The sequence below is a fragment of the Coptis chinensis genome, chromosome 9, assembly GCF_015680905.1.
Source record: "Coptis chinensis isolate HL-2020 chromosome 9, ASM1568090v1, whole genome shotgun sequence".
Taxonomy (NCBI): domain Eukaryota; kingdom Viridiplantae; phylum Streptophyta; class Magnoliopsida; order Ranunculales; family Ranunculaceae; genus Coptis; species Coptis chinensis.
The window spans coordinates 73021283-73047149 of NC_141464.1; the positions used below are offsets into that span (position 1 = coordinate 73021283).

Here is a 25867-nt window from a genome sequence, read left to right on the forward strand (position 1 = left end):
AGAAAACCATTTGATAAATAAAATTGTAGATCACAACTACTCAACTAGAGTCTTTAGAATTCTGAAGAAGAAATTTTAATTACATAAGCAAGGTTCCAAAATAGTATAAATTTTTTCTTAGTACCCTTGGCTATTTATATTAGCCTTGTATTTTGCAATACAACTATCACGTTTTTATATTTCTCTTGAAGATCCAAATTCAACCTATATATCCCCCAAGAGGTAGATTAACTACCTCCCCTTAATGATTGTGTAAATCAAAAGTCTAATTTAGAGGAGTTGTATCCTTAAAAAAAACACTTCTCATAAATAGACAACATTCTTATAGGTTAATGAATCTTCCTTAAGAAACATGTAAACGTCATCACCGTGAATGGTGGATGTACTCATAGATAGTTTTCAAAATTTATTGTTCAGAAATTATGGGATTCTCTTTTTGTAGTTCATTATGAACATTCAACCACTCAATGTCAATTTCATAGAAAACACAATCTCAATTAAATTAGCATATAAGACATTCAATAATAGTGTGGTATCTGCAAGATTGTTATCACTCATGACAACTGAAAACAAACATCACTGTTATGAGTTTAACCAATGAACTTCTACTAAATAGTTATAGGTCTCAAAAGACTTCTTTTAGATGCATTCACAATAGCCTTGACAAGACACTCGCCACATTTTGAAGCATTTTTGGATAGGCCCAAAACCATTCCATACTTTGCAAGCCGGTGTCTTTCAAATTATCTTGTGAGGTAAACTATGGTAAAACAGTGTCATATTGCATATGGGTCACAAACTCCCACAGTTCAATGGTTACTCAACCTAATCAAACTTACATGCAAAACATATTATATTGCAAACACTAAAAAAAACTACAACAATAATATGCACTCTTATGACAAGAATATGCGTTACTTAAGTCTATGATTATGGATCATATTAATTAAACATAGTCATATTATGTTCATGCTATCTATATGGAAAGAAATGAACAAATGATTCTAATAAACATAAATAAGACGATAGTAATGTCAGGATGATGATGTAACTTGTTTTTCCCTTTAAACCTACTTCATGGGATCCCCAATCACATAAGTAAGGTTGTCGTCAGTGTCTCCCTGTATATAAGCATAAGTCCCATCCTCCTCGACATATAACCACTTGCCTCCAAATAAGTGGTGCGGTCAGACATGTGGCCAAACTAAGTCCGGCTTAACATAATATCTAAAAACTACTTGATTAAGTTATATACACTACACCATATTAGTCTATTTGTAACGGATATACATCTGTTACAAAAAAAAAAATACTAACGATTATCTTGCTTTGACACAAATGCATGACAAATATTAGTAACACTTAATATCCGTTAGAAAATTTACTAACAAATATAAAATGTTACTGAAATTAATTTCAGTAACAGATACCTAACCATTAGAATGTATTAGTAACGGATACCAAAGTTTTTTATCCTCCATCAGTAACGGATATAAGTGTCACTATGATTTTATAGTAAGATATTTTGTCCGTTAGTGTTAGAATATTTCTAACAATTTTGTATCTGTTACTAATGATTCATTGTTTAAAAAAAAATTATATTTCTTGTGTTGTATTTTGCTGGCACACCGGAATTCATATATAACCTCAACCAATTGTTGTTTTCACAAGTAAAACTATATTTATAAGAGAACAAGAAAAATTACATAAGCGATTTTTACCATCATACACATTAACAAACCCCATTACACAAGTACAACATGATAAGCTAGTAAGTTTGATACTCAACTTCTGAGATAGCCAAACAACTTCACGAAACTCTACACTAACCTCTAAAGACTTTATATCCATCACTAACCTGTCAACCAGTAACTCCTTGTCTCTAAACACTAATGTCTTTATAGAACACCGAAAACTCGATAGTGCGCCATAACCTGATTCCCATGTCGGCCTTCGGACCTCTCCCATTGTTCTAACAACTCTATCACTAACATTAACAAAGTCAACTTTCCCCATACTTCTTTTGAAAGATGGTATTCACCTGCCAAGTTCATCAAATGGATATAATTAGAGGCAAAACATACAACAATATTGCATTTTAAGTTTTCATTTTTCTTAAAGTGTTAATTAAGTTTTTGCAATTAATAAAAAGTGATATGATAAAATAAGTGAACAAGAAGTTGAGTTTACCTTATTTCACTAAAGTTTTCGGGCTTTGATGCTAAAGAGTTTTCTTTGCATTGATGCTTATACCTGAAAATAGTTCATAAAGTTAATAAATTTCAGAGATAATAGGCACAATGTACCAGACAAAAGATATGAAGAATAAGAATCACAAAATAGAAATTTGACTAAGAGAGGTCTTTCATTAAACAAAAACAATGAAGGAGTCACTAGTATTGAAGAAAACAATCATTGCCCATCCTTTCAAATGACCAAGATACAACTCTTTCACTTAACTCCATATAACCCAAACAACTTCTAACATTCCTATCAATTTTTTTCCCCAAAATTAGTAGGAAATGGTAGGAATGGAACACACAAGCATTCAAAGGATATCAATCTAGAATTAAGACAATATAACATAGAAATTCATATAATCATTAAAAACATTTTCTTTTTCATATCGATTAAAGTAGGTAAAAAATTACTTTAAGGAGTCGAAATAATCTTTGTCCAAGTGGGAAAGTGATAATATAAATGTAAGTGAATAAAACAAAATTGTAAAAGCTATCTCAATACTTACATTTGTCACAGAAACTATTGAAACAACACTTGTTTGCCATCATAGCATCTTTCATTACTTCTTTGCACAATGGACAGTGGAGCTCCGGTGGAAGTTCATAACCTGACCGACCAGAAGCAAATAATCCTTCAACTATTCTGTCAAAAGCAGTCCTGTTTCAAGTTAAATTGGTTCATATCAATCTCCAAGCCAAGCAATCAATTCAAATAGTACCAACAACAAATGGTAGAGATGTCAAGCTTACTCAGCAACTTCACCACCTGAAATACCAGTTGGATTTCTCACCCCTCTCTTGTCATAAATAGGATCCCCATCGGTAGGGCAATGCTGAATAAAATGTCCTGATGAGATATCAAATTTTGACAATGAGGACGTTATGTCACTATATCATTTTTAAGAGGCAATATAGTGAGTCGTATGAGAGTAGATAATTAGACATACCAGGAATATTATATCTGTGATAGACATAACCTTCAAGAGGAGTCTTCCGCTCGAACCCAAATTGTCCTAATAAGAAGCAGGTGGGGTACGTATTTCAGACTCAATTGGGGAAAAAAAAGGACGGATAAGGATAAGTGCTTAACTGGGAAAAAGAACTACGAGAGAAACAGGTAACCCAAAATGGAAGAAATATACCAAACACAAGAAACAATATTATAGTACCCTCAATACAAAGTGATAAAATATAAATTACACTTTTACCTATCTTAGCTAATAATACTAGGAAGAAGTAAATTATAATTTGCATTCTTTTATATCAAAGTTCTACTCTCAATTATCATGTAATAAACTAGAGTAAGAATTCATTTCACTCCTAATTGCTTTAGATAATACTAATTCCACTAATGATTAATAATGAAACAGCATAAGAATAATGATTCTAAATATAACTAATATAGTGAAAACTAATATTGAATATCTTCTAAATTAAACTAGGGAAAATAAATATTAAGATGTGAATATGAAGAAATAATTAGGGAGATTTGAAATCTACCTTGATTAATCCCTAACATGCTAGTATAGAGTTTGTTATAACCCTAATTTTTATGTTTTCACACAAGGTTCAACATAAAGGTTAAGTTTTTTTTATCCCTAATTATTCATGGTATCTCTAGCCAACTAATAAAGATGGTGAATGAACTACCCTCTAGTCTAGGTTTATTTTATTTATTGCTAAATAGAAAACCCTAGACTTGAAGATCTTTAATATAACTATTTTATACTAACATACCAAAGCTTTAATCAAATCCTTCGAATAGAGATTTAGCTATGGTTCATTAGACTATCATGGAATAAATAATGAGAAGAAGAATATATAATTAAAGTAATAATTGTATTAAAAATAACTTGAATTTTATTAATGGTGGCTAGACTAATAAAACATAAACTATGTTAAACTAAAGAGAATAGATAGGAGATCTTTAGAGTTTTGCCTTAGTCCTCTTTATATATGAGAGGGCTAAGTTTACAATTTAATGTATGGGCTTTATAGATATGTTTTGGGCCACTAAATCAAGCCCAAAACCTAATTACTTAAGTCTAAAAAGGGTTTTTCTATGGGAAATTACTACAACACCCTTTTAATCTACTTTTAATCCTCTAATTGGATCAAGGCCTGGACCATTTGAAAGGTCTTTCCGAGCCGGTCGTTTTGATATATAATAGGTCCAATTCTGAGGTCTGAGTCTAAAGATACGGCCTGCAGAAGTTCTGTTAACTTTTATGCTTTATTTCTGTCCGCATTGACTTTGACTTTTCAGTTTTGACTGGGCTTTAAAAAGATTTTTTCTCTTTGAAACTTGGGCTTTAACCATAGAACTTCTTAGCAACCAATTTTTGATCATTTCTCTTGCAAAAGTGCATATTTCTTCACATAGTTGACTCCAATACCTAAAATACACAAAAGTACGTAAACAGTACTAACTCTTATTTATTATAAACATAATTGGTCTAAATATAATATTATTAAGAAGTTAAAACTACAGTTTTGGACTCTTATCACAAAGTAAAGACCACACACACAATCAAATTCAATATTACAGACATAGCAAAGTGTCAAATACTCAAAGTACACAACAACCAAAGAAACTAAAAGAAAGAGCAATTTCTGGATCAAGACCAAAATCATGTAAAGATAAGGATCCAGATTACAAGTATCAGAAGATTACCAAATCCTCGTCCCCCATTCATTCTCCCACCCATACCCCTTCCAAAGCCTCTATTAATGTCTTGAGGTTTCCTGTGACAAAATTGTAAAGGATGAGCATAAAACAACAATAATCCCTCCTGAAACAATTAAATGTACATGCTTCACAACATGCTTCACACATTCAACATAATTCAGGAAGACTTACATTTACCAATCCAAGGCGGCGGATGAGTAAACTAAAGCCTTAATATTGATATCCTCTTCAACTTTATCAGAAGAAAGGGTATCTAGCACCATTTTGTTGGATTGAACTGGCGGAATGTCAAGGGTGGTATACAAATCATCCCCCTCTATCCTCTCCTCAGGCTGCAAGGTCAAGTAAAGCAAGGTGTTTACATCATTTAAAAAGTTGTGGTGAGTTTAACTAATGGAACCACCAAAATATATTAACTAATGCTTACATATTAAATGACTAAAGGGGGGAAAATCTTTGCAGGTTGGTCACACTCCACATTGTTCTCAACTTTAGGCCTACAATAAAACCAAAAAATTGCTCATCTTAATAAAAAAGACTAAATCTATAGTGCGCAGTTCGTATGGTATGCTATCAAATCTGGGCCACTCATACCAAGAGGTGTGTGTGTATTGCATGGCAAAAGTACTGATCCAAAGGCCCACATTACCTGCGCACCATACATGTCGCGCACTGAAGACATGCTCAATAAAAAAAGCATGCTCATATCACAAGGGTATTACAAAACTGATAATTAAACTAGCTTGAATGGATATCAATGTCCATCACAAACAGTTGTCAAGGCACTAGGCTGTGCCATATGAATCTAACTACTGTTTACAAATATACACACATGCATGCAAAAAGGGAGACTTGATTTAAATTGCAGGTAAGTAATGTACAGTAGTAATGACAATATACTAATCACATTAATGGTTAACCATAACTGAAGGTAGCAATAATTAAAAACGAAAGGTGTGAGGTCATACTCTATTCGATTAACCACACCGCGCAAATGAGGATGTCCAGGAATCCTACAAACTAATACAGATATATTTTGACATATCAACGTATTTTCTCCGAGGTTCTCTGAAAAAGCAAACAACACGTGGTGTATAAAATACTAAAATCTATCTAATAAGATAGGGATTTTTTAAGCACTAAAAGACAAAACTATAATAAAGGACGGTCAGGATCATTTCTAGCAAAATCCCACGGCGTGGGTTCGAGCCCAAAAAAACATTAGTTTCGGTTTTTTTTACCAAAACACATCTTCTCACCATTTCTCTCGCTGGGGTTTTACACCATTTCTATTGCTGGGGTTTTACACATCTGTTTAGGTGGTAAGCTGGTAATTGTATCAGTAGGCTCAAACAAGTGATATTCCTAATCCAAGGTATCTTTATTTGCAAACGGTAACGTGATCGTTATCCTTCTGAATTCTGATTAGATAGATATATCGAACTTTTCCAACTAAAAGAATTTTTAGGAGCAATTCTATCTTGAACACCTTAATATAGGGTTATAGCATAAATTATAAAACCGATGTGTGCAACCTCCCGCCACCCTTCCTATTAATGTGCTCTGTTGAAAGTGTACTCTTATGATATTTGGTATTCACTATTTTAATTTGTTCACTTTCTTAGGCCATATTCGAGAGATTTGACAAAGACCGCAGATGGAAAAATCGACACAACGAACTAGCGGGATGCTCTTTCTGATCTAGGGTATGCGGTACCACATTCTCGTCCTCCAAGTTCGATATCAAAAATCACGATGATGGAAGTGGCGGGGAGGGGTGAACTAAATTTTGCGGTTTAGGAGTATGAGAAGAAAATTTTCAGTTGGAATCCAGTTTAGGAGTGGACGACCATAGCAAGGCTTGGAATAGTCAAGTTGATAGTGGATTGGACGACCATAGCAAGACTTCCTTGCTACTGTTTGGTTTGATACTTTGATAATCTAAAGTCGTTTAAGGTGAATTTTATTGAACCCTCTAGCTTATTTGTTTTTTATTTTCAAATTACTAAATTGGTATCAAAGAAATGTGTACCATTTTTTAGCTTTTGTCTTTGGCGCCGTTCTTTGCGGAGGTGGAGACAACTTCCGAGAGATCAAGAAGGCGTCGTTGCTATTCCTTGATCACAAAGTATTATTTTGTTGTTCGATTTTAAGGTGAAATTTATTGAACCCTCTAGCTTATTTGAATTTTTCTTTTCAATTTTATTGAACCCCTAGCTTATTTGTTTTTCTTTTTGAATTAAGAAATGGGTATTTGTTAACTTTGTCTTGCCGGTGTCGTTACTTTGTCTTTGGTGTGCTATTTTTTTTTAACTTTTGTAATCGCTGTCGTTACTAGAGCCGTTTAATGGGGTTATTTTCGAATTCCTTTTTTACCATCAATAGTGGAGAATGACAGAAGTTAAAATGTAGACTTAATTAGAATTAGAATTTTCTTTGTTAATTCCTAGATATATATCGGTAGTGGAGAATAGATGGTTAAAATGTAGACTTAATTAGAATTAGAATTTTCTTTGTTAATTCCTAGATATATCTCGACAACTCAAACTCTTGCCAATTTGTTATAATTTCAATATCTAATAGGAAGTGGAGAATCCTTTTATTTAATAGGAAGTGATTTTATTTAAATTGACCGTTCAGAAGTAAGTGAAGGCAATTTCTTACTTCGTTCCACTGGTGGTCTTACTTTAGTGGGAAAAGTCTACGAGCATTGCTGGTTGGTTTCCTTTTTTTATATTTACTACTTTGAGTCTTTGCTGTGCTCTTTGATTAGAGCTCTGTTTTGATTCTTTAACTTTGCGTGTTTCCAAATTTTTGCGAATTGACGCTTCCTAGGCAATCATGGTTAAAGAGCACATTGAAGAGAGAGGAAGGGAATCGTTAGTTCACCCAGCCAATTCCATAGCAAAACCTCCCAATCTGGTATATGTGCCTCCACATCGAAGAAATGTTGTGTCTCATAATATGGTATATGTGCCTCCTAATCGAAGATCAACTGCGACTCCCAATATTTTATTTGTTGTGCCTCCTAATCGAAGATCTAATGCGGCTCCGAATAGGTTATCTGTTGTTGTGCCTCCTAATCGAAGATCTAATGCGGCTCCAAATAGGTTATCTGTTGTGCCTTCTAATCGAAAATCTCCCGCAGCTCTTAATAGGTTATCTGTCGTGCCTCCTAATCGAAGCTCTCCTGCGGCTCTTAATAGGTTATCTATTGTGCCTCCTAATCGACGATCTCCCGTAGCTCCTAATGTGTTATCTGTTGTGCCTCCTAATCGAAGATCTACTGCGCCTCCCAATCTCTTATCTATTGTGCCTCCCACTCAAAGCTCTATTACACCTCCTAATCGGAGATCTATTGCACAACGTCTTCGAAGAGAAAAAGATATCGATCAAAAGACTATAGCACAACAAAATCGAAGACGGAGGGAAAAAGACATTATGTCTGATTACATATCAGATTCCTTTAAGAAGACGAGGTCAACGTACGAAGTTGGGTCCTCTTCATCTATCACGGAAGATGTCACAATGCAAAGTTGTGAGGATAACACTATGTAAGTCAAGTGCTTAAATTCTCACTCTTTTGTTAGGTTTCAACATACCGTAAAGCGTGATATATCATAGGTCTATTTTTGCAGTGATCATGATATGACTGGATTTGACTAAAGTGAAGAAGAAATTCTTAATCCTCATAGAGGCCATGCGCTTCCAGTTCCAAATCGCCGCCACTTTCTGGGAAAGATGGATGTTCTCTGTCCATTTTGTTCAGCCCTTCATTGGAAAGATGAACAGTTATCAAAATCAAGGCGCAACCGACCTTTATTTGGAACTTGTTGTTTACAAGGAAAAGTTAAGCTACCGCTTCTTTCTCCACTGCCTCCGGCACTTAAATCTTTATTTGAAGGATCTAATAAACGTGCAAGATTATTCCGTGAGCAAATTCGGCAATACAATGTGTGTAATGCCTTTACCAGTCTTGGTTGTAAATTTAACGATCGTGTGTTACATGGACGTGGTCCTACCTCATTCACTGTTCATGGGGAGTTACGGCACCAAATCGGTTCATTGTTGCCTGATCCGGGGATGGAACCTAAGTTTTCACAACTTTATATTTATGATCCCCTAGCTGCTTTGGATCACCGCCACAATCGCAATCCGAATTTGTCAAGGGAAGTATTGAAAACTGTATAAGAAACTCTTCTACAGACCCACAAGTTTTGTGATATCTATAAGCAAGCATTTGAGGTTTTAACTGAAAATGCTTCTGAGAATAACAATATTCCGGTCCATTTACACTATGATCCGCGTTCGGATAGACGAAGGTACAATCTTCCGACAACTGATGAGATCGCAGTGATATTGCCTGGAGATGGGAGTAAGGTTGATGCCATGCGTGATATTGTATTTCGCTTGAGAGGAGGGCATGAGTTGGAACGGATAAGCGAATGTCATCCCGCTTATTTGCCTTTGCATTATGTTCTTTTGTTTCCTTATGGGGATTTGGGTTGGTCACCTGATTTGAAGTTGTGGGACGTCAAGAGAAATGCTCCAAGCAATGCAAGACTCACTCAATTATTATATTACGCCTACCGTTTGTTTGAACGACCCACAGAGTACTCATCCATCTTACTAGGGTGTAAATTGTTGCATGAATTTTTGGTTGATGCTTGGGCTGCATATGAACAGAACCGTCTACGATACATTAGACTAAATCAAGACACCATCCATTCGGATGTGTACAAGTGCTTGACAGATGTTGCACTTGAGGGATTAAGTCCTGATCAAATTGGCCAACGGTTCATTTTGCCTTCCTCGCATGTTGGAAGTCCAAGGCACATGTACGAGATTTTTCAGGATTCAATGGCTATCACCCGACACTATAAGCACCCAGATATTTTTCTTACGGTGATTGCAAACCCTAATTGGCAGGAAATTAAAGATGCGCTCAAGGAACACCAAACTTCGACACTTCGGCCTGAAATAGTTGCACGGGTATTCGAGCTGAAACGAAAAGCAATTATGAAAGAAATCTTGAAGAATGATATCTTCGGCCAGGTGGTTGCATATGTCTATACCATTGAATTTCAGAAGCGCGGTCTTCCACACATGCATTGCCTTTTATTTCTCGCGTATGATGACAAGATTCAAACAGTGAGCAAGTGGATAAATTTGTATGTGCGAATTCGGACCCCAACACCCCCCCGCATTGTTTGAAAAAGTGAAGAAGTGCATGGTTCATAGCCCCCGTGGTGATCGAGATCCGAAGTGCTTCATGTATGGAAAATGGTCGATGCACCAAAGCCTATCCAAAAGAGTTTGTGGAGGAAACAATTATGGATAAAAAGGGTACTCCATTTACCGAAGGCGCGATTAATCGGCAAGAAATATTTTGTGAAGAGGAAGAATAAAATGGTTAAAGTTGATAATGGAGATGTTGTTCCCTACAATGCATATCTGTCTGAAATATTTGATTGCCATATCAATGTTAAAGTTTGTGCATCGTGTCAAGCTGTTAAATATATTAACAAGTACATCTACAAAGGCTATGACAAAGCAAATGGTGGTGGCGGAAGAAAATGATGAGATTCAAAGAATATATCGATGCAAGGTACATTGACCAACGAAGTTTGCATGGCATCTATTTCAGAATCCAATGCATAAAGAGTTTCCAAGTGTCCAACGATTGGTGCTTCATTTGGAAGGCATGCATAGGGTTGTTTTCAATAGCAAAGAGCCCATGGATGCAATTCTTGCCCGAGCCAGAGACCAAACCTCAACACTGACAGCTTTCTTTAAGTGTTGTGCTGAAGATCCAAATGCACGAGCATTTACCTATCAAGAATTTCCAAGACACTATGTTTTTCACAAAGACTCTCAAGAGTGGACTCCTAGGACTCAGGGACCTTCCATTGGTAGGATGTATTTTGCAAGCCCTAATATCTGGGAGAGGTTTTATCTACGCTTGCTACTTACTGTTGTAAAAGGGCCTACCTCTTTTGCATATCTTTATAAAGTCGGTGATACCGTGTACAACACATACAAAGAAGCATGTATTGCCCGTGGGCTGTTGGAAGCTGATGATGAGTGGATACAATGCCTAGAAGAGGCGGCGATTATGAAAACTGGATATCAACTGCGGAGGTTGTTTTGTGTAATTCTTTTAGAGTGTCATCCGTTACGACCAGATCTACTTTGGAGCAAATTTGCATCGAGTATATGTGATGATCTTGGACACTGGCTTCGAACAAAGCACGGCATCCCAGATCCAACTGATGAGCAAATAACAGATTACGGCTTATATCTGGTGGAACAAGTCCTTTTAGAATCTGGGAAGACATTGGAAAATTTCCCGCCCATGCCAAAGCCAAAAGAGGATTGGAGAAAAATTGTTGGCAATAGGCTCATTTGGGAGCAACGCCAACTTCAGCATGAAGGCATAGGAGAAGAGGCTGCAGTTGATGTTAGTCGTCTTAATGACGAACAACTTCATGCTTATACTGCTGTGACTGATTCAGTATTTGGTGACAAGGACAAACTTTTCTTTTTGAATGGAGCAGCTGGTACAGGGAAAACTTTTTTGTATAATACAATTGCAAAGGCCTGCCGCAGCATGGGTCTTATTGTCATCATGGTGGCATCATCGGGAATTGCATCTCTGTTATTGTCTGGTGGACGCACTGCTCATTCTACATTTAAAATTCCAATTGATGTGATGGATACCACTTTTTGCGGTTTCACTAAACATTCTGACCTTGCTGACCTATTTAAAGAAACAAAACTAATTGTTTGGGACGAGGTGCCCATGCAACATAGATACTGTGTTGAGGCTGTGGATAGAACACTTCAAGATATTTGTGGAAACAAGAAGATATTTGGTGGTATCACTACAGTTCTTGGTGGTGATTTTCGACAAACACTGCCTGTTATACCGTTAGGCCAGAGAGAGCAATTTGTTGGTGCATAACTACGACGCTCTTTCCTTTGGAGTTATTTAGAAGTTTTGCACTTGGTACAAAATATGCGGCTTGAAATGGCAGAGTCCGAGAATGTCGAATTCGCCGATTTTTTGTTGGAGGTGTGCTACTAATGCCTTCTAATTAGAATGTTTTTTTCTCCATTAGTTCCATATATAAACGAACTATTTTAAAAACTAATGAATTCATTTTTTGCTTTAATTCATTTAGATTGGTTCGAATCCCAAAGAATGCGTACAATTGCCGAATGGAATACGCAAGTGTACCAATATCCAAGAACTCATTTTCTCTGTCTATCCCCAATTGGATGTTATGGACACACCGTCTCCAAATTTCTTAACTGATCGTACTATTCTTGCTGCCCTTAATGATGATGTGAGTGCAATTAATGAGGTTGCACTAAATTTGTTCCCTGGTGAAGCCCTTGAGTATTTGGCTGCAGATAAAATCATCGAAGATGATATTGATAATCCAAGTGGGGCTCACTATCCCACCGAGTTTCTGAACTCCCTCGACCCTTCTAGCTTACCACCTTTTAATCTCAAGTTAAAACCTGGATGCCCTATAATGTTGCTCAGGAACATAGCACCTAAAGATGGCCTTTGCAATGGGACACGACTTATGGTGCTTCAATGTGCGAGTAAAGTCCTTCAAGCCAAAATTTTGACTAGAGAGAAAGCTGGAAATCCGGTACTCATCCCAAGAATATCTCTGGCTCCCTCAAATGCAGAGTTGCCTTTCAAACTATCAAGACGACAATTCCCTGTTCGACTAGCTTATGCCATGACAATTAATAAGTCGCAAGGCCAGTCAGTGAAATATGTTGGCATTGATTTGAGGACACCAGTTTTCAGTCATGGGCAACTCTATGTGGCCATGTCCAGATGTACTTCTTCAAAAAGAATATCCATTTTTCTTCCACCTAATGCAAGAAATTGTACTACAAATATCGTATACCCAGAAGTTCTTCTCTAAGGACATCGATACCAATGAGAAAAGGCAAGTGAGAAATTATAGAATATTACTTTTATTGGTTTAAAAATTAAAGAATATGTTGTATCCATATATATGCTATGTAAGTTTTTATGATAGTTTTTTTTTTTTTTTTTTTTTTTTTTATGATAGCGTGGATACTTAAAAATAAGAATAGAGATTATTTTATTTTGAGAACCATCTCTTTTGTAAATAATATGCTAAATGTACCAAGTCTAAAAAAATCATGTGTATGTGGTTTGTTTGCAGGTACCAAGTTAAATTGCCATAATTTTTCAGCGACATGATTGTAATCTTTGCTCCATGGCGCATTTATCCATATGGTAGCAGAATGGTGTGAACAATATGCATAGAGGGGAGAATGAGAGAAATAAGGAACTCGATCAGTGGGCGTGGAGTATTTATTTTATTTTATTTTTCCCTTCGTTACTAGAATTAGCCCCAGGTGAAAATTTATGCAAAGTCTTCTTTAATGTTTAATGAGTTGTCTTTTAGTTTTAGAAGTAATTTGTGTTATGTATAAATATGAAGTTATATATTTTGGTATAGTTGATCTATGAGAATTGTATTGTTTGATTTTCGAGGGTTATGGCAGATTTAGGTTTTAAAATGTTGAAAATACAAAGGAGACTCTGCTGGATTTTTTTTTTTTTTTTTTAAAAAAATGATGATGCTTTTAATTGAAGACTCTCTCCTTTTATTTTCATCATTCTCATTCTGATATGTATTGAATTAATAAATGTGTAAAGGTATGTGTAATGAGTTGGTTTGTGAGAAATGAAATGTATAGAATTGCAATAATTAAGCTCACTTTAGTATGCATATGAAATGATTATGAAGTATAAAACTGTTGGAAATGGTTATATTATCAATCCAATGCTACCATAGAGATGGTCTCTCTTGGGGTGTTGTTCAAAAACAATGTGTCTAGAGTGCCGATTGGCACGGGCATTCACTAGTATGCCAATAACTTAGACTAATACTTGATCCAACGCCTAGGGATTGATGAAATGGTAACAAATTAATTAGGATGTAATAAACGAACCTTCATTAGTCTGAGCGTTAGAGATGACGAGGTCAAAATCAGTACCCTGTCCATACTTTTTGGTTTCAAATAAGTTTGAACATGTGATATAATTACCAAATCGCAAAAAAGCAAAACATAATAATTGAAGAATATATATTTCCAAACTGCAGAAAGCCCCTTGGTCATAAATAGTTTGGATGTATGAGAAGCTTGATAAGTGTAAAATCTAAAACTTTACACCTTCAAGTGCTTATTGTATCCTAGGTAGAAACCGCCAACTAATTTGGAGTTTTTATAGGAAGCCAAACAATTAATTCCCCACCTTTTTAGCCAAATACAAAAAAAACCCTGTACACTATCAATGGATATTAGTGCTGAAAATGGTCAGACTTTAGTGCTTTCACCTAGTAGTAGTGGTATGCAATGTGCAAAGGTATATTCCAAATTTAATTGACATGTGTGCTTCTTTAACTATAAAACTTTCCTGTTTCTGACCACTTAACTAGTTCTAGATCAATCAAAATTCAAACTTATATTATTCATATATGAAATTTATACAATTAACATCTACTACAAATAATTGAGATGGAACTAATAGTAGATAAGATTGAGTGTGCTCACATCTTCAGCCAAGAGGCCAAAAGGATCCAAACTTCCAATACTCTCAAATAAAACGGGAGTGGACACACTAGTTTAAGAAAGGGCAGTAGGAACCCTCAAAAAGCAAAGCACAACCCCTGCATAATAAGAACACACAAGTATAATAAATCAATTAAGTAGGTGATTTTGTCTTCATTGTTCTCGAAAAATGTATATAGCTTCTAGAAATATTAGATTGTTACTGAACTGGTGTATAATACTTTGAAATCTTACCCACGAGCATCTGCGTCATGGATTTGCTGCTTTGAGCATCTATTAAAAAGAATAGCCATTTTAGCTACTACACAGTACATCCATACACAAAGGTAACCAACTTGAGTATAGCAAGAAAATACCAGGAATTAAACCCTTGCAACAAGGCTTGAGGATTCCTTAAAATTGCATCCATCAACCAAGTGACCAAGAAATTTAAAAATTCAAAAGGAACAGGTACAAATCATTCGTCCTCATAATGAAGTTCTTCGAATGACTACAAGTCTATACTTTATTTTATAAATGGAGGTGTATCAATTAGCTAACCAATGAAAAAACCTCGCACTTACGAATCCTTGACTTGTAAAGATTGATTGAGTAGGTTAAGGAAAATGGGGTCAAACGGTCAAATATTCACTCAGTACAACCTCTTTTAATAAAAGGAAAAGTGTTAAGAATAGAAAACCCCAAAAAATAGTTCTAATTCAATCAAAGTACCAGACAAATAAAAAGACACCTACAACTATATTCCATCACACTCTGGTTTAACTTACCAAATTCCCTTACAAGCAAATCACAAATAAAAAGACACCTACAACCTTTTTCTTCCTTGAATCAAAATACTTTTAACGTACATCATAACGCTTCCATATATTTTTATATTAGAAGGGTTAAAATGCCAAGCCAAAAGCTACCCCAAACTTCATATATGTCAACTTGCCATGACTATGACCTTAAAATTAAATTTTTATTTGAAATATTCGGAGTTTGAGTGGTACACCATCCGTCCTTAGTCTCTACCATAGTACACGACAACAAATAACCTACTCAAGAAACAAATAATATAGTAAACTAATGACTCTTGCATGTATGGCGACCTACTTAACTATGGCCTTTGCATTAGGATATTAAATCAACAAAAAAATTAAGTTTATACCATGCTAATTGTAGTACATAGCATCAATGGTAATGCACACTTTTCCACCATGGACGTTATCTCAATTCAGTGCTTGAATTGGTGATAATGTGTTGGTTGAAGGGCATCAACACAATCTAAGTGCCTCATTAATTTGTTCTACCTAGTTCACTTCCCTTATCATGGGGATTGAAAGCTTTGTCCCTTAATATCAATGGCACAGAGACTCATCACAAAACTAACACATACAAACTAGAGTTCAATACCGTCTTAACTTCATTAAACAACACTAATACCATATGTTGATACTCTATAAACAATTTCAGTATATGCACACAAAGTCTATGCATTACCCAACTACAAAAAAGAGCACGAGTCCATACATTAATATTTAAATATTCATATAAATAATTGCCCCATAACTTACCAGTTTCTGCTACCCAGCTGATTCTCGCCTACCTGTCACGTGTGGTGCTTGAACTACGAACTTGTATGAGCTTGTTCATGTAATAAGTCATACCATTAGCAATAAAAGCAGTAATCAGGACACAATAATAAAATACTCTAACGGATACAAATAGCGCATAGCAATTGTTGCACCAGTTTTAGTATGATTTCATCTCATGCAGGTCCTCAAACACCAAAAGAAATGCGGAACTACATAAATTTCGTTGCAAAATACAATACAATAAAAAATAATAAAGAAGCCAAATAATATATATTGTGATTGGTCATACCAAATGCATATACAACTATTGAAAGTAGAAAAAAGACGAAGGCAAAATACACCTAGTCTTTGTATCTTCATAATGGATAAAAATTAAAAAGAACGAGTTACTAGTAAGAGTCTATCGTCATCTCCTCAACTAGGACCAAAATTAGTGCATTCACCAACAATTAAGCTGCTTAGACGATCAAGCTTTCTCTACTGATCGAACATCATAATGACGAGGTCGAAACTGAACCTACATATATAACATTTAACAATAAATGGAACTCAATATTAGATCCATGCATTAGTGCATAAAAGCATATCAATCCTACACATATTCCTAAATTCTAATAATCAAGTCTCATCTTTGCAGGACATACCCCAGTTCCACATTTTATACTTAACAGGTGTAGATGTATGTTGGTTATTTTAGGACTACGACCTGATAATTTGTTGGATAGGAAATGGCTGCACTCTTCTTAGGATAATAGTTGCTTACGTATCAAGTTTCTCGGGGTAAACTTGAATAAAGCCTTACGTAGTTCATCTCTCTGTATTTATAGAGGTGTGCTTAAACCGTTATGGATTGCAGATCCACCTTGTGTGCTATCTTGGTGATTCGCCATTAATGTGTTGTTACAAAGTTAATGTTTCCTTGATTACGGCGTTGATTGAGCTCCAAGATTGTGCTAGTTGATATCTTTCCATGAATGGTCAGAATCGTTATTCTTTGTGACGACTGACGATCTTTGGGTCATTGGTACGATATGATGTTGTAGGATGAGCTAAAGTAAGACGTCCTGCCATGTGGACACGTGCTCTGTAGTGTATAACTGAGGGTACTTACACAACCCCCTTTATTTTTTTACTCATTCATTGGATAACTGTTGCGTGGAAGTAGAACGGTTAAAAAGTAAAGTTTGAAAGCACGTGTCTGACAGCTATTTTGTTTTGAATTTAGGTTTCGGGGAATGTGCGGGAACTGTTGGGCTGGATTCGTGGACCCGGAGTTACGGCGATTTGTGGGCGTGTAATGATTTAGGTTTTGGGAACAAGAAATGTTTTGATTGTCTTGAGGTGTTTTGGGTAGTTGAGGGGTTTTTCAGTTGTAGAAGCTTTTGTTTGTTCACTTTTCAACCAAAGAGAAAAAGGAAAATATCCAGAGCGAAAGAAAAGGAAAGAAAACAAGGAAAAACTTCTCATCCCTTGCCATCAGGTTCGTGTTTTCAACTTAAAAATTTGAGCTTTCCTTCTTTCTTTGATTGTTCTATGACTAGTGATAGTGTAAGTGGTAAGGTTGAAGTTGGTAAATGGAGAGAGAGAACGGTAAGTGACGAAAAATTTGAGGATAGGGTTTGTAGTGGTGATGAGGCTTCGTCGTCTTCTTCGTTGGAGACGGTGGATGAGAGGAAGCCTAAGTCGGTGGATTGTTATGCTGCTTTGAGGAAGGAGTTTGGTTGGATGAAATCCGATCTGTCTGTGTATGATATGGATGGGGAGAAGAATTTGTATACTAACGACTACGTTCCTTGGGGTGGAGGAGTAGTTGTTTGTTATGGGCAGATGAAGGCTGGGATGAAGAAGCCCTTTTTTAAAATCTTTTGTGGAGGTTTTAAACTTTTTGGGGAAAGCCCCCTTGTCAACTCGTGGGGAACAGTTGGAGGATTCTCCATGTATTGGATTTGTTGAATGACAGGGGCTACCACATCTGTTTAAATGATGTGACGGAGCACTTTGTTGTAAGGAAGTTGGGTGTTGTGAATTTTAGTTTTCATGTTTATAAGGGGAAGTCTCTTGTTATTATGGGGGTGAGTAAGGAGGAATGGGGGCCTAAGCCGTTGTTGGCTGTAGGTAGATATTGCCCGCCTGGTTTGGAGATTGATAAACGTGTTGTACAACCTCGTGGTAGGTCGTTGGTTGTAGGTCGTAATATGTGTGTCTTAAATGATAATTTGGAAGTTCTGATTTATCTGGTTTGTTTTTTTGTAGAGGTTACAATCTGTGATCGTATGAAGAACGGTGTTATTGAAAGGTTTGCTTGTTTGAGTTTGGAGGATAAGCAGGCTTTATTGGGGGAAGTTGCACATTACTTTAAGAGGCGTGGAGGGAAAAAAATCAACCGTAAGAGGCTGGAGCAAAAAGCTAGGGCTCGCAAGGTAGTGGTTGAACTTTCTGATTCTAGCTTGGAATCTGCCATGGAGAGGGAGAGTCAAAAGAAAGCACCTGTTTTTGGAGTGAAAATGAGTAGAGGTGTTAGTGACAGCCGTTCTGGTGGAGCTAGGACGTCTGGTGGGGTCGCTAAACACCGTTCTGGAGCGGTGAGGGCGGCTGGAGGGGTGACGTCTTTCAGATTTCCTGAGTTAGGTGACGCAAATCGTTTGCTATCCCAACGTTCTGAGTTGGGTGATGCAAATCGTTTGGCACCCCAGCGTTCCGAGTTGGGGGGTGAAGGGCGCTCTGCGTCCAACCGCTTCTCCTCTGGTGATGCAGATCGTTCTGCATCCAACTGCTTCTCCTCTGAAGATGCGAGTGCTGGAAGTGACGGTGGTGTTGTAGGTGGCAGTGCTGGTGGGGAGGGTGATGCTCCCACTTCGTTCCGGAAGCCTAATATGAAAAGGCGTTCTGAAGTGGTTGAGTCGGAGGGGGCTAAGAAGGCACGAACTGAGTCTAAAGACCGACCTGGTTCTGTTGAAGGTCGTTCGTCTTCAGGTCGGGTTCCTCTAAAGAGGATGAACCTGATTGATTTGGCTGATGATGCTGGGTTGGCTGAGGCCCGAGGAAAGAAGAAAGAAAGGTGAGGCCGAGTAGTAGTGAGAGGGCAAGGGGTCGAAAGTCTGCACCAAGTAAGAAAGAGTGACGCGGTGTTGTCCTTGATAGAATGGTTACGTATGAGGACCCCTACAATTTGTTGCCGAAGTTTGTTGTGAATGGTGACTGTAGCTTCAAGTCCCCTTTGCTTGGTGGGGCGTTGTTGGAGAGTATTGTGCTTGTCAGGGATATGCACAAGCTAGATAATAAAGGCCTGGAAGTGAACTTGGTGGATATGGAACGGTCGTTGTGTTATGTGAGTATTCTTCCGTTCTGAGCTTGCTCCTTTTGGGTCTTGTTGATTTTGATCCACTTTAATGTCTATATTTGTTATCTTGTTTGCTAGGTTCTGGCAATGTATAGGAAGCTGAAGGATATGACGTCTATCTCCGACCATTACAAGAAGGAGCTGGATGTCAACAAGCAAACTTGTAGCAGACTGGTGGCTGAACAGCAAGTGGAGAGAATGGAAGTTGCAGGGCTGAGGGATCAAGTGCAATAGCTGGGTGGTAAAGTGGCTCTGTTGCAACCTACTCTGGATTCTGCAAAGATGGAGGTTCAGCAATGGGTCGATGAGTGCAAGAGGCTGTGCTCTATTACTGAACGAGCTGAGACTGCATATAACGACTTGGTGGACACGGTGGAGAGTGGCGATGTGTACTTGCTGTTGGATGATTATGTTGAGGCATTGGATAAGTATGATTACCTTAAAATGTCTATTGAAAGTGGGGTTGCAATAGTGTCTGCTGCAGATGCTGGTGTAGATGCTAGTAGACCATCTGATCTGCCATCTGACCAAGTCGTTGTGCCACCGGTTGCTCCAGCTGTTCCTTCTATTGTTTCTGGGTCAGATGTTTCTGAAGTTGTTGTTGATCAGGCTACTGGTTCTGGTGCTGTAGAGGGTGGTGATCTGGACCTTTTAAATGTGGAGAACCTTCCTTGTGTGAATTGACTCTGAACGTCTTGTGTTTGATTTTGGGTTGGGAGGTCATTGAACAATATTTAAACAGCTCTTGATACTGATACAATATTTTTTTTATAGGGATACTGAGGTCGTTTTCCCGGGATAACCTGGGGGCCTTGGTATCTAACCAATTTTGTAATATTTAAATTACTTACTTGCTGAAGTTGGCTTGAAGTATGCATGTGATTGCTTTTGCTTTTACTGGTTTGTTATTTGACGACCTGTGCTTTGTTGTACTAGTCCTGATGGACTGCTTGCCTTTGCTAGGTCGTCTTTTGTCACAGGTCGTAGAGCGTTTGAGTACAACCTAATGCATTTGCGTAGTTGGCACCTAGGCTTCGTCTTGTCCCTAGGTGTACGCCCTGATTCTTTCCTTTTGGGGAACTTCTGATTGATATAATTAGCCTTTGAGTGGCCATTATATTTGAGTCTGTCTTAAACCCTTTGTGAGGTCTAGTTGACTTGGGGTCCTTTTGGGGGTCCCCTAGATTGAATTTGTCTGATAATTGGCCTTTGAGTGGCAATTATAGTTGAACCATACCTAACCCTGGCGTTGGTGTTAAGTTGGTTTAGGGTCCTTTTGGGGGACCTTGATTTGAATTGATTGAAATTAACCACTGCGTGTTGTTGTTGTTGAGTCGTTCTGAACTCCGTCCTTGATATCCGACCTGACATTGTGATGTCTTAGGTCGGGCTGCGTATTGTGAAATGCAAGGTGCTCATGTAATGCAAAAAATGATAGCTGCATTCAAAATGTTGATGAGATTTCATTCATATTGACTTATGTACTTGGAGAAAAACTTATTGGTGAAAGTGCTTGAGGAGAGCTGTATTCCAAGGTTGGGGAAGCCTATCACCGAGCTGGGTTTTGATCCAATATGAGCCATTTCCAACGACTTTGTCAACAATGTAGGGGCCCTCCCATTTTGGGTCGAGCTTGGTTGGTGCTAAAGTCTTTTTGAGGACTAAGTCGCCAGCTTGGAAAGATCTTGGGACGACCCTCTTGTTGTAAGAACGTTGGATTGTTTGGTGGTACCGAGCTAGGGATATTGCGTCAGTTTCTCTACGTTCTTCTAGGAGATCAACTTCTTTTGCCAAGACGTTGTTATTGACTCCTGATTCAACAATGTCAGAATGTGTAGTTGTGATTGTGAGTTCTGATGGTATCACTGCTTCCATTCCGAAGCAAAGTGTGAAAGGAGACTCATTTGTACTGGCTCTAGTTGTTGTTCTATATACCCATAGAATGTTTTCGAGTTGCTCTGGCCATTGGTTTTTCTTGTTCTCCAACTTCTTTTGGAGGTTTTTTTGATGGCCTTGTTGGTGGCCTCTGTTTGGCCATTGCTTTGTGCATATCTAGGTGTAGAAAATGCTTGAGTGATGCACCATTTTTGTAGAAAATCCTTGACTTATGTGCCAGTAAATTGTGTTCCGTTGTCCATGACTAGGGTGTGGGGTAGACCAAATCTAGTGATTATATTAGTCCAGATGAAGTTGACTACGTTGACTTCCTTGACTTGGACTAGTGGGATTGCTTCAACCCACTTGGTGAAGTAATCTGTGGCTGCTAGGACGTATTTGAGCCCTGATTTCTTTTGTAGGATGAACGGTCCCATGATATCTAGCCCCCACATGTGGAACGGCCATGGGCTGGCTATGTTGATCAATTCCCTTGCTGGACTTAGGTGATTGTGGCCAAAAGTTTGACATTGGAGGCATTTAAGAACGTACCTTTTTGCCTCGATATGCATGCCTGACCAATAATACCCTTGGGCGATTGCTTTGTGTGCCAATGATCTTGCTCCTGCGTGGTTGCCACATTCACCTTTGTGGATTTCGTCGAAAATGAGTTGTCCCTCCTTTGGAGTTATGCACCTTAGGAGGGGTCCTCCTGCTAATTTGCGGAACAGTCTTCCTTTGATCACTGTGTATCTTGGGGTTCGAAGTTGTATTGCACGAGCATGCTTTGTTTTTTATGGGATCTCACCATGTAAGATGAACTTGAGGAATAGGCCCATCCAAGATTGATTGATCTCTTCTTCGGATGAGGACTGGAAATCTGTGAGGCTGTTGATATTTTTTTCTAGTAAGCAGGTCGTTCCAGAATGTCAATGTAGACTATGGTCGGACATGCCTCTTGTGTTTTGGAGGCTAGAAAAACCAAGTTGTCTGCATGTCTGTTGTCTTCTCGAGGAATGTGGTCTAAGGAGAATGTTTTGAACGAGCTGATTATGTCATAAACGACCTGAGCATACTTTGCCAAGTTTGCTCAGTTCGTGACATATTCTTTGGTGATCTGCTCGACGATTAGCTGGGAATCAGCTGTAAGCTTTAAGCTTTGAGACTTGTAGTTACTGTGCCATTTAGAGGCCTGTGATCAATGCTTCGTTGTTGGATGTTGCGAAATCGATTTTGATTGATTTTTGTAGCTGGGCTCCCTCTGGTGAAGTTAATACAGCCCCCAGTCCACTACCACTGCAATTGCATGCGCCATTTACGTGGAGGTGCCATGTGTCTGGGGTGGCTTATTGATGGAGTGAAGTGATTGGCTCGGGTTCCCAGTTGATGTCTTCGACGGGGAAATCTGCCAAGAAATCGAGAACGACGGCTTTTTCGAGGGCGTTAAGGAGCGAACTTCGATGTGATGTTCTCCGAGTTCTTCAGCCCATTTGGCCATGCAGGCTATTTTGTTATTAGAACTCAATACCTGTTTGATGGGTACATCAGTGATGACCTTGATGCTGTGTGATTGGAAGTAAGGTCAGAACTTCCGAGCTGAGTAGAGTAAAGAAAGCATTGTTTTCTCTATCGGAGAGTAGTGCTTTTCTGCATCTGCCAACGTCTTGCTGGTGAAGTAGACCGGCTTTTCGATTCCATCATGCTCACGAAAGAGAACTGAGCTGATTGCGAAGTCGATAGTTGCAAGGTACAGTGATAAGAGCTAAAAACTATAGTTTTAACCCCTTAACAATAATACTTTTAGACCAATTATGCGAGTACTAAATAAGAGTTAATGTTGATTACGTGTTTCTGTGTATTTCAGGCTTTGGAGTCAATTATGTGCAGAAATGTGTCACTTTGGCGAGATAAAGGAGCAAGGATTGGTTGCAAAGGAGTTTTGTGATTAAAGGCCAAGATTCAAGGAGAAAAAGCCTTTAAAAAGCCCGATAAAAGCTGAAAAGTCAAAGTCAGCCTTGGTAAAGCTTGACACAAAAGTCGTGAGAACTTAGAAGACCATATCTTTGGGCTTAGACTTTAGAATTGGGCCTAAATTATGTCAAAATGACCGACTCAAAAAGAGCTTTCCAATGGTCCAAGCCTTGACCCAATCAGAAGAGCAGAAGTGGACAAAAAGTCTGCTGAAGTCAAATCCGACTGGAAAGGGGTCTGTGGACTGAAGAAATTGGGCTTTGGGCTCGATTTTCCGGCCCAAAACATGGCTCCTCAGCCCATGCACGAAAATGTGGATCTGGTCTCCTCCATTTGAATGGAGAAGACTTAACTCTTAAGAAATAATTAGTTTAGGTAGGAAATAGCCATTAGAGGATAATCTAGATCTAGTTTTTTATTTTTATTCCATTAATTAGTTTTTCCATTATCTTGTTTTAGAGCTAGTTTTACTTTTCAATTAATTAGTGTTAGAACAAATAAATTTTTATTTTAGAATCAAATATTAGTTTATAATAAAGTATTCAATTTAATTCCAATTTAGTTATTGATTAAAGTCTTGTTTAAGTTTTAGTATTGTTAAATTCATAAATTAGTTGTCTTTATTTCATAATTAGTTAATCATAATCTAGTTTAATTATTAAATTCATTAGAATCAATTTCGATCTTAGTTGTTAATCATTTCTTAGTTGTTAATTTAGATTTGAATTATTGATTAGTTAAATTAGTAAAGTTAGAATCTTTATATGATGTCTAGTTTAAATTCATATGGAAATGATAGCATAATGATTCTAAACTAAACCTCCATTAGAGGGGGTTGAAGAAGCCTTGATGAAGCTTGATCTTTGTTAACTTAGAAATCGTCGTGATAATCTATTCAATTCTAGAAAGTAATTAGTTCACCATGAGAATGGGTTTGGTTGCTTCACATGCTAGTTATTAATTGGTAGAGATTGCCATGTATAATTAGGGACTAAAATTACCATTTTGATATGCGAAAGCATGGAAATTTGGATCACGACGAATCTTTGTTAGTTGATTAAGTCGAGTTAAGGTGGAATCAATCCCCCCTAATTCTTTATCTAGTATCAATTTAGTACTCCGTCATTTCGTTATTCGCATCTTGTTTAGTATTTGAATTTGCATCGTAGTATAATTCCCTTCATCATACTCTCATTAACTTTGGCTAGGACTGATAATTTTAGAAAGCATTGAATACTAACGAACTAGGAGTTGAACAAATCTTTTACTCCATCTCTATTTCGATAGAATCGAGAGTAGAATAATCTTTGATAAACATCACACGTAAAGTTTAATTTTAGTTTTACTTGCATTAAATTTCATCGCTTATTTGTGAGTAGAACTATATCAAATTTTTACCGTTTATCAAATGGTGTCGTTGCCATCTTAGTTCCCGTTAGTATAATTTTCTTTAGTGTTGTTAGTTTCCAAAGTTCCATAACTCACCCACCCTTGTTTGATTCTAACTGTGGTTGTCCGTTTCAGCACTGAAATTTTCCTAGTAGAATTACAGGCGTGACAGCATACAGGCGAGGCTAAATTAGAGCCACCCCGCAAACCAAGCGCCTGGAACTCAAGTTTTTACTTGGCGACCGCCGCTTGCCAACGCGAAAACTTCGCCCCTGGCTGAAGCGCTGGAACTTGAGTTTCTACCGAGACGACCAGCGCCTTTAAGGCAAAGTTCAAGCTCCCCGGCTGGCGCTGAGCTCGAGTTGGACTGGCGACCAGCGCCCTACCTAGGGCCTATTCGGCGACGACCCCACCCTGCTGAAACTGCCCGATTTCCACAGGTTTGTTTCAAACTTCTATTTTTTCAAGGTTTTTAGTGTTCTAACTTGTTATATACACTGAGCTCGCATAAACAAGACGTTATTTATAAGCGAAGCAAGGAGGCATTCAGGTACTCCTTTCTTCCACACCTTGCATCTCCAGTTAGAGGTTTATACTAATATATCAGGATTGTTTGTAGTGTTGTCATGTTTAGTTAAGATTGGTCTTAGCCTTGCATGAGATTAAGGTCGGACCGAAGAAAAACACCTAACGTAATCAACCGGCAACGTCAACAAACACGCCTTTCTAGTATACCACTCACTACACCTCTAGCTAGCATACCACACACCACACCTGAAACAATGGCTGAAGAAAGAGAGTCTCCTCTCTCTGACTTTTACAAAGCCTTGAACGATAGCCTAAAATCTTGCAACGTTCTATCAGACCCAGTGGGGGATTTCCGAATTCCCCCAAATATATTTAATTTGTTACCTATTTTTCATGGGTTAAACCATGAAAAGTCTTATCAACACATGCATAGGATTGACCAAGTCCTTACTACATTCCACCATCCTATGGTTGGTGCTGAACAAATTAAACTGATGGTATTTCCCTTCACTTTAGCCGATAAGGCGGCGTCTTGGTTAACTGCCCAAACGCCTAATTCTGTGGACTCGTGGACTAAACTTGTTCAACTATTTATGGAACATTTTTACTCACCACTGAAGACCGA

The 25867-nt window shown here is 37.7% G+C and overlaps 2 protein-coding genes across 3 annotated transcripts; one reads left to right on the forward strand and one right to left on the reverse strand.

Moving 5' to 3' along the window:
* Positions 1-1615: 1615 nt before the first annotated feature.
* Positions 1616-15135, reverse strand: LOC147477922 (E3 ubiquitin ligase PQT3-like). Of its 2 annotated transcripts, XM_086583217.1 has the most exons (12): positions 14797-15135; positions 14545-14660; positions 13942-13987; positions 5898-5997; positions 5357-5426; positions 5101-5261; positions 4915-4985; positions 3188-3253; positions 2991-3087; positions 2747-2898; positions 2191-2253; positions 1616-2041 (listed from the first exon to the last, which is right to left on the reverse strand). In XM_086583217.1, coding segments are annotated over exons 6-11 (420 nt in total). In that variant the 5' UTR covers positions 5103-5261; positions 5357-5426; positions 5898-5997; positions 13942-13987; positions 14545-14660; positions 14797-15135; the 3' UTR covers positions 1616-2041; positions 2191-2221. The 2 variants fall into 2 exon arrangements, with proteins under 2 accessions (XP_086439343.1, XP_086439344.1); XM_086583218.1 differs by lacking the exons at positions 5357-5426; positions 5898-5997; positions 13942-13987.
* On the forward strand, positions 10639-12604 carry LOC147477923 (uncharacterized). Its single transcript, XM_086583270.1, has 2 exons — positions 10639-12004; positions 12114-12604. The coding sequence occupies exon 1, from the start codon at positions 10667-10669 to the stop codon at positions 11891-11893; it is 1227 nt and encodes a 408-aa protein (XP_086439396.1). The 5' UTR covers positions 10639-10666; the 3' UTR covers positions 11894-12004; positions 12114-12604.
* Positions 15136-25867: the final 10732 nt, after the last annotated feature.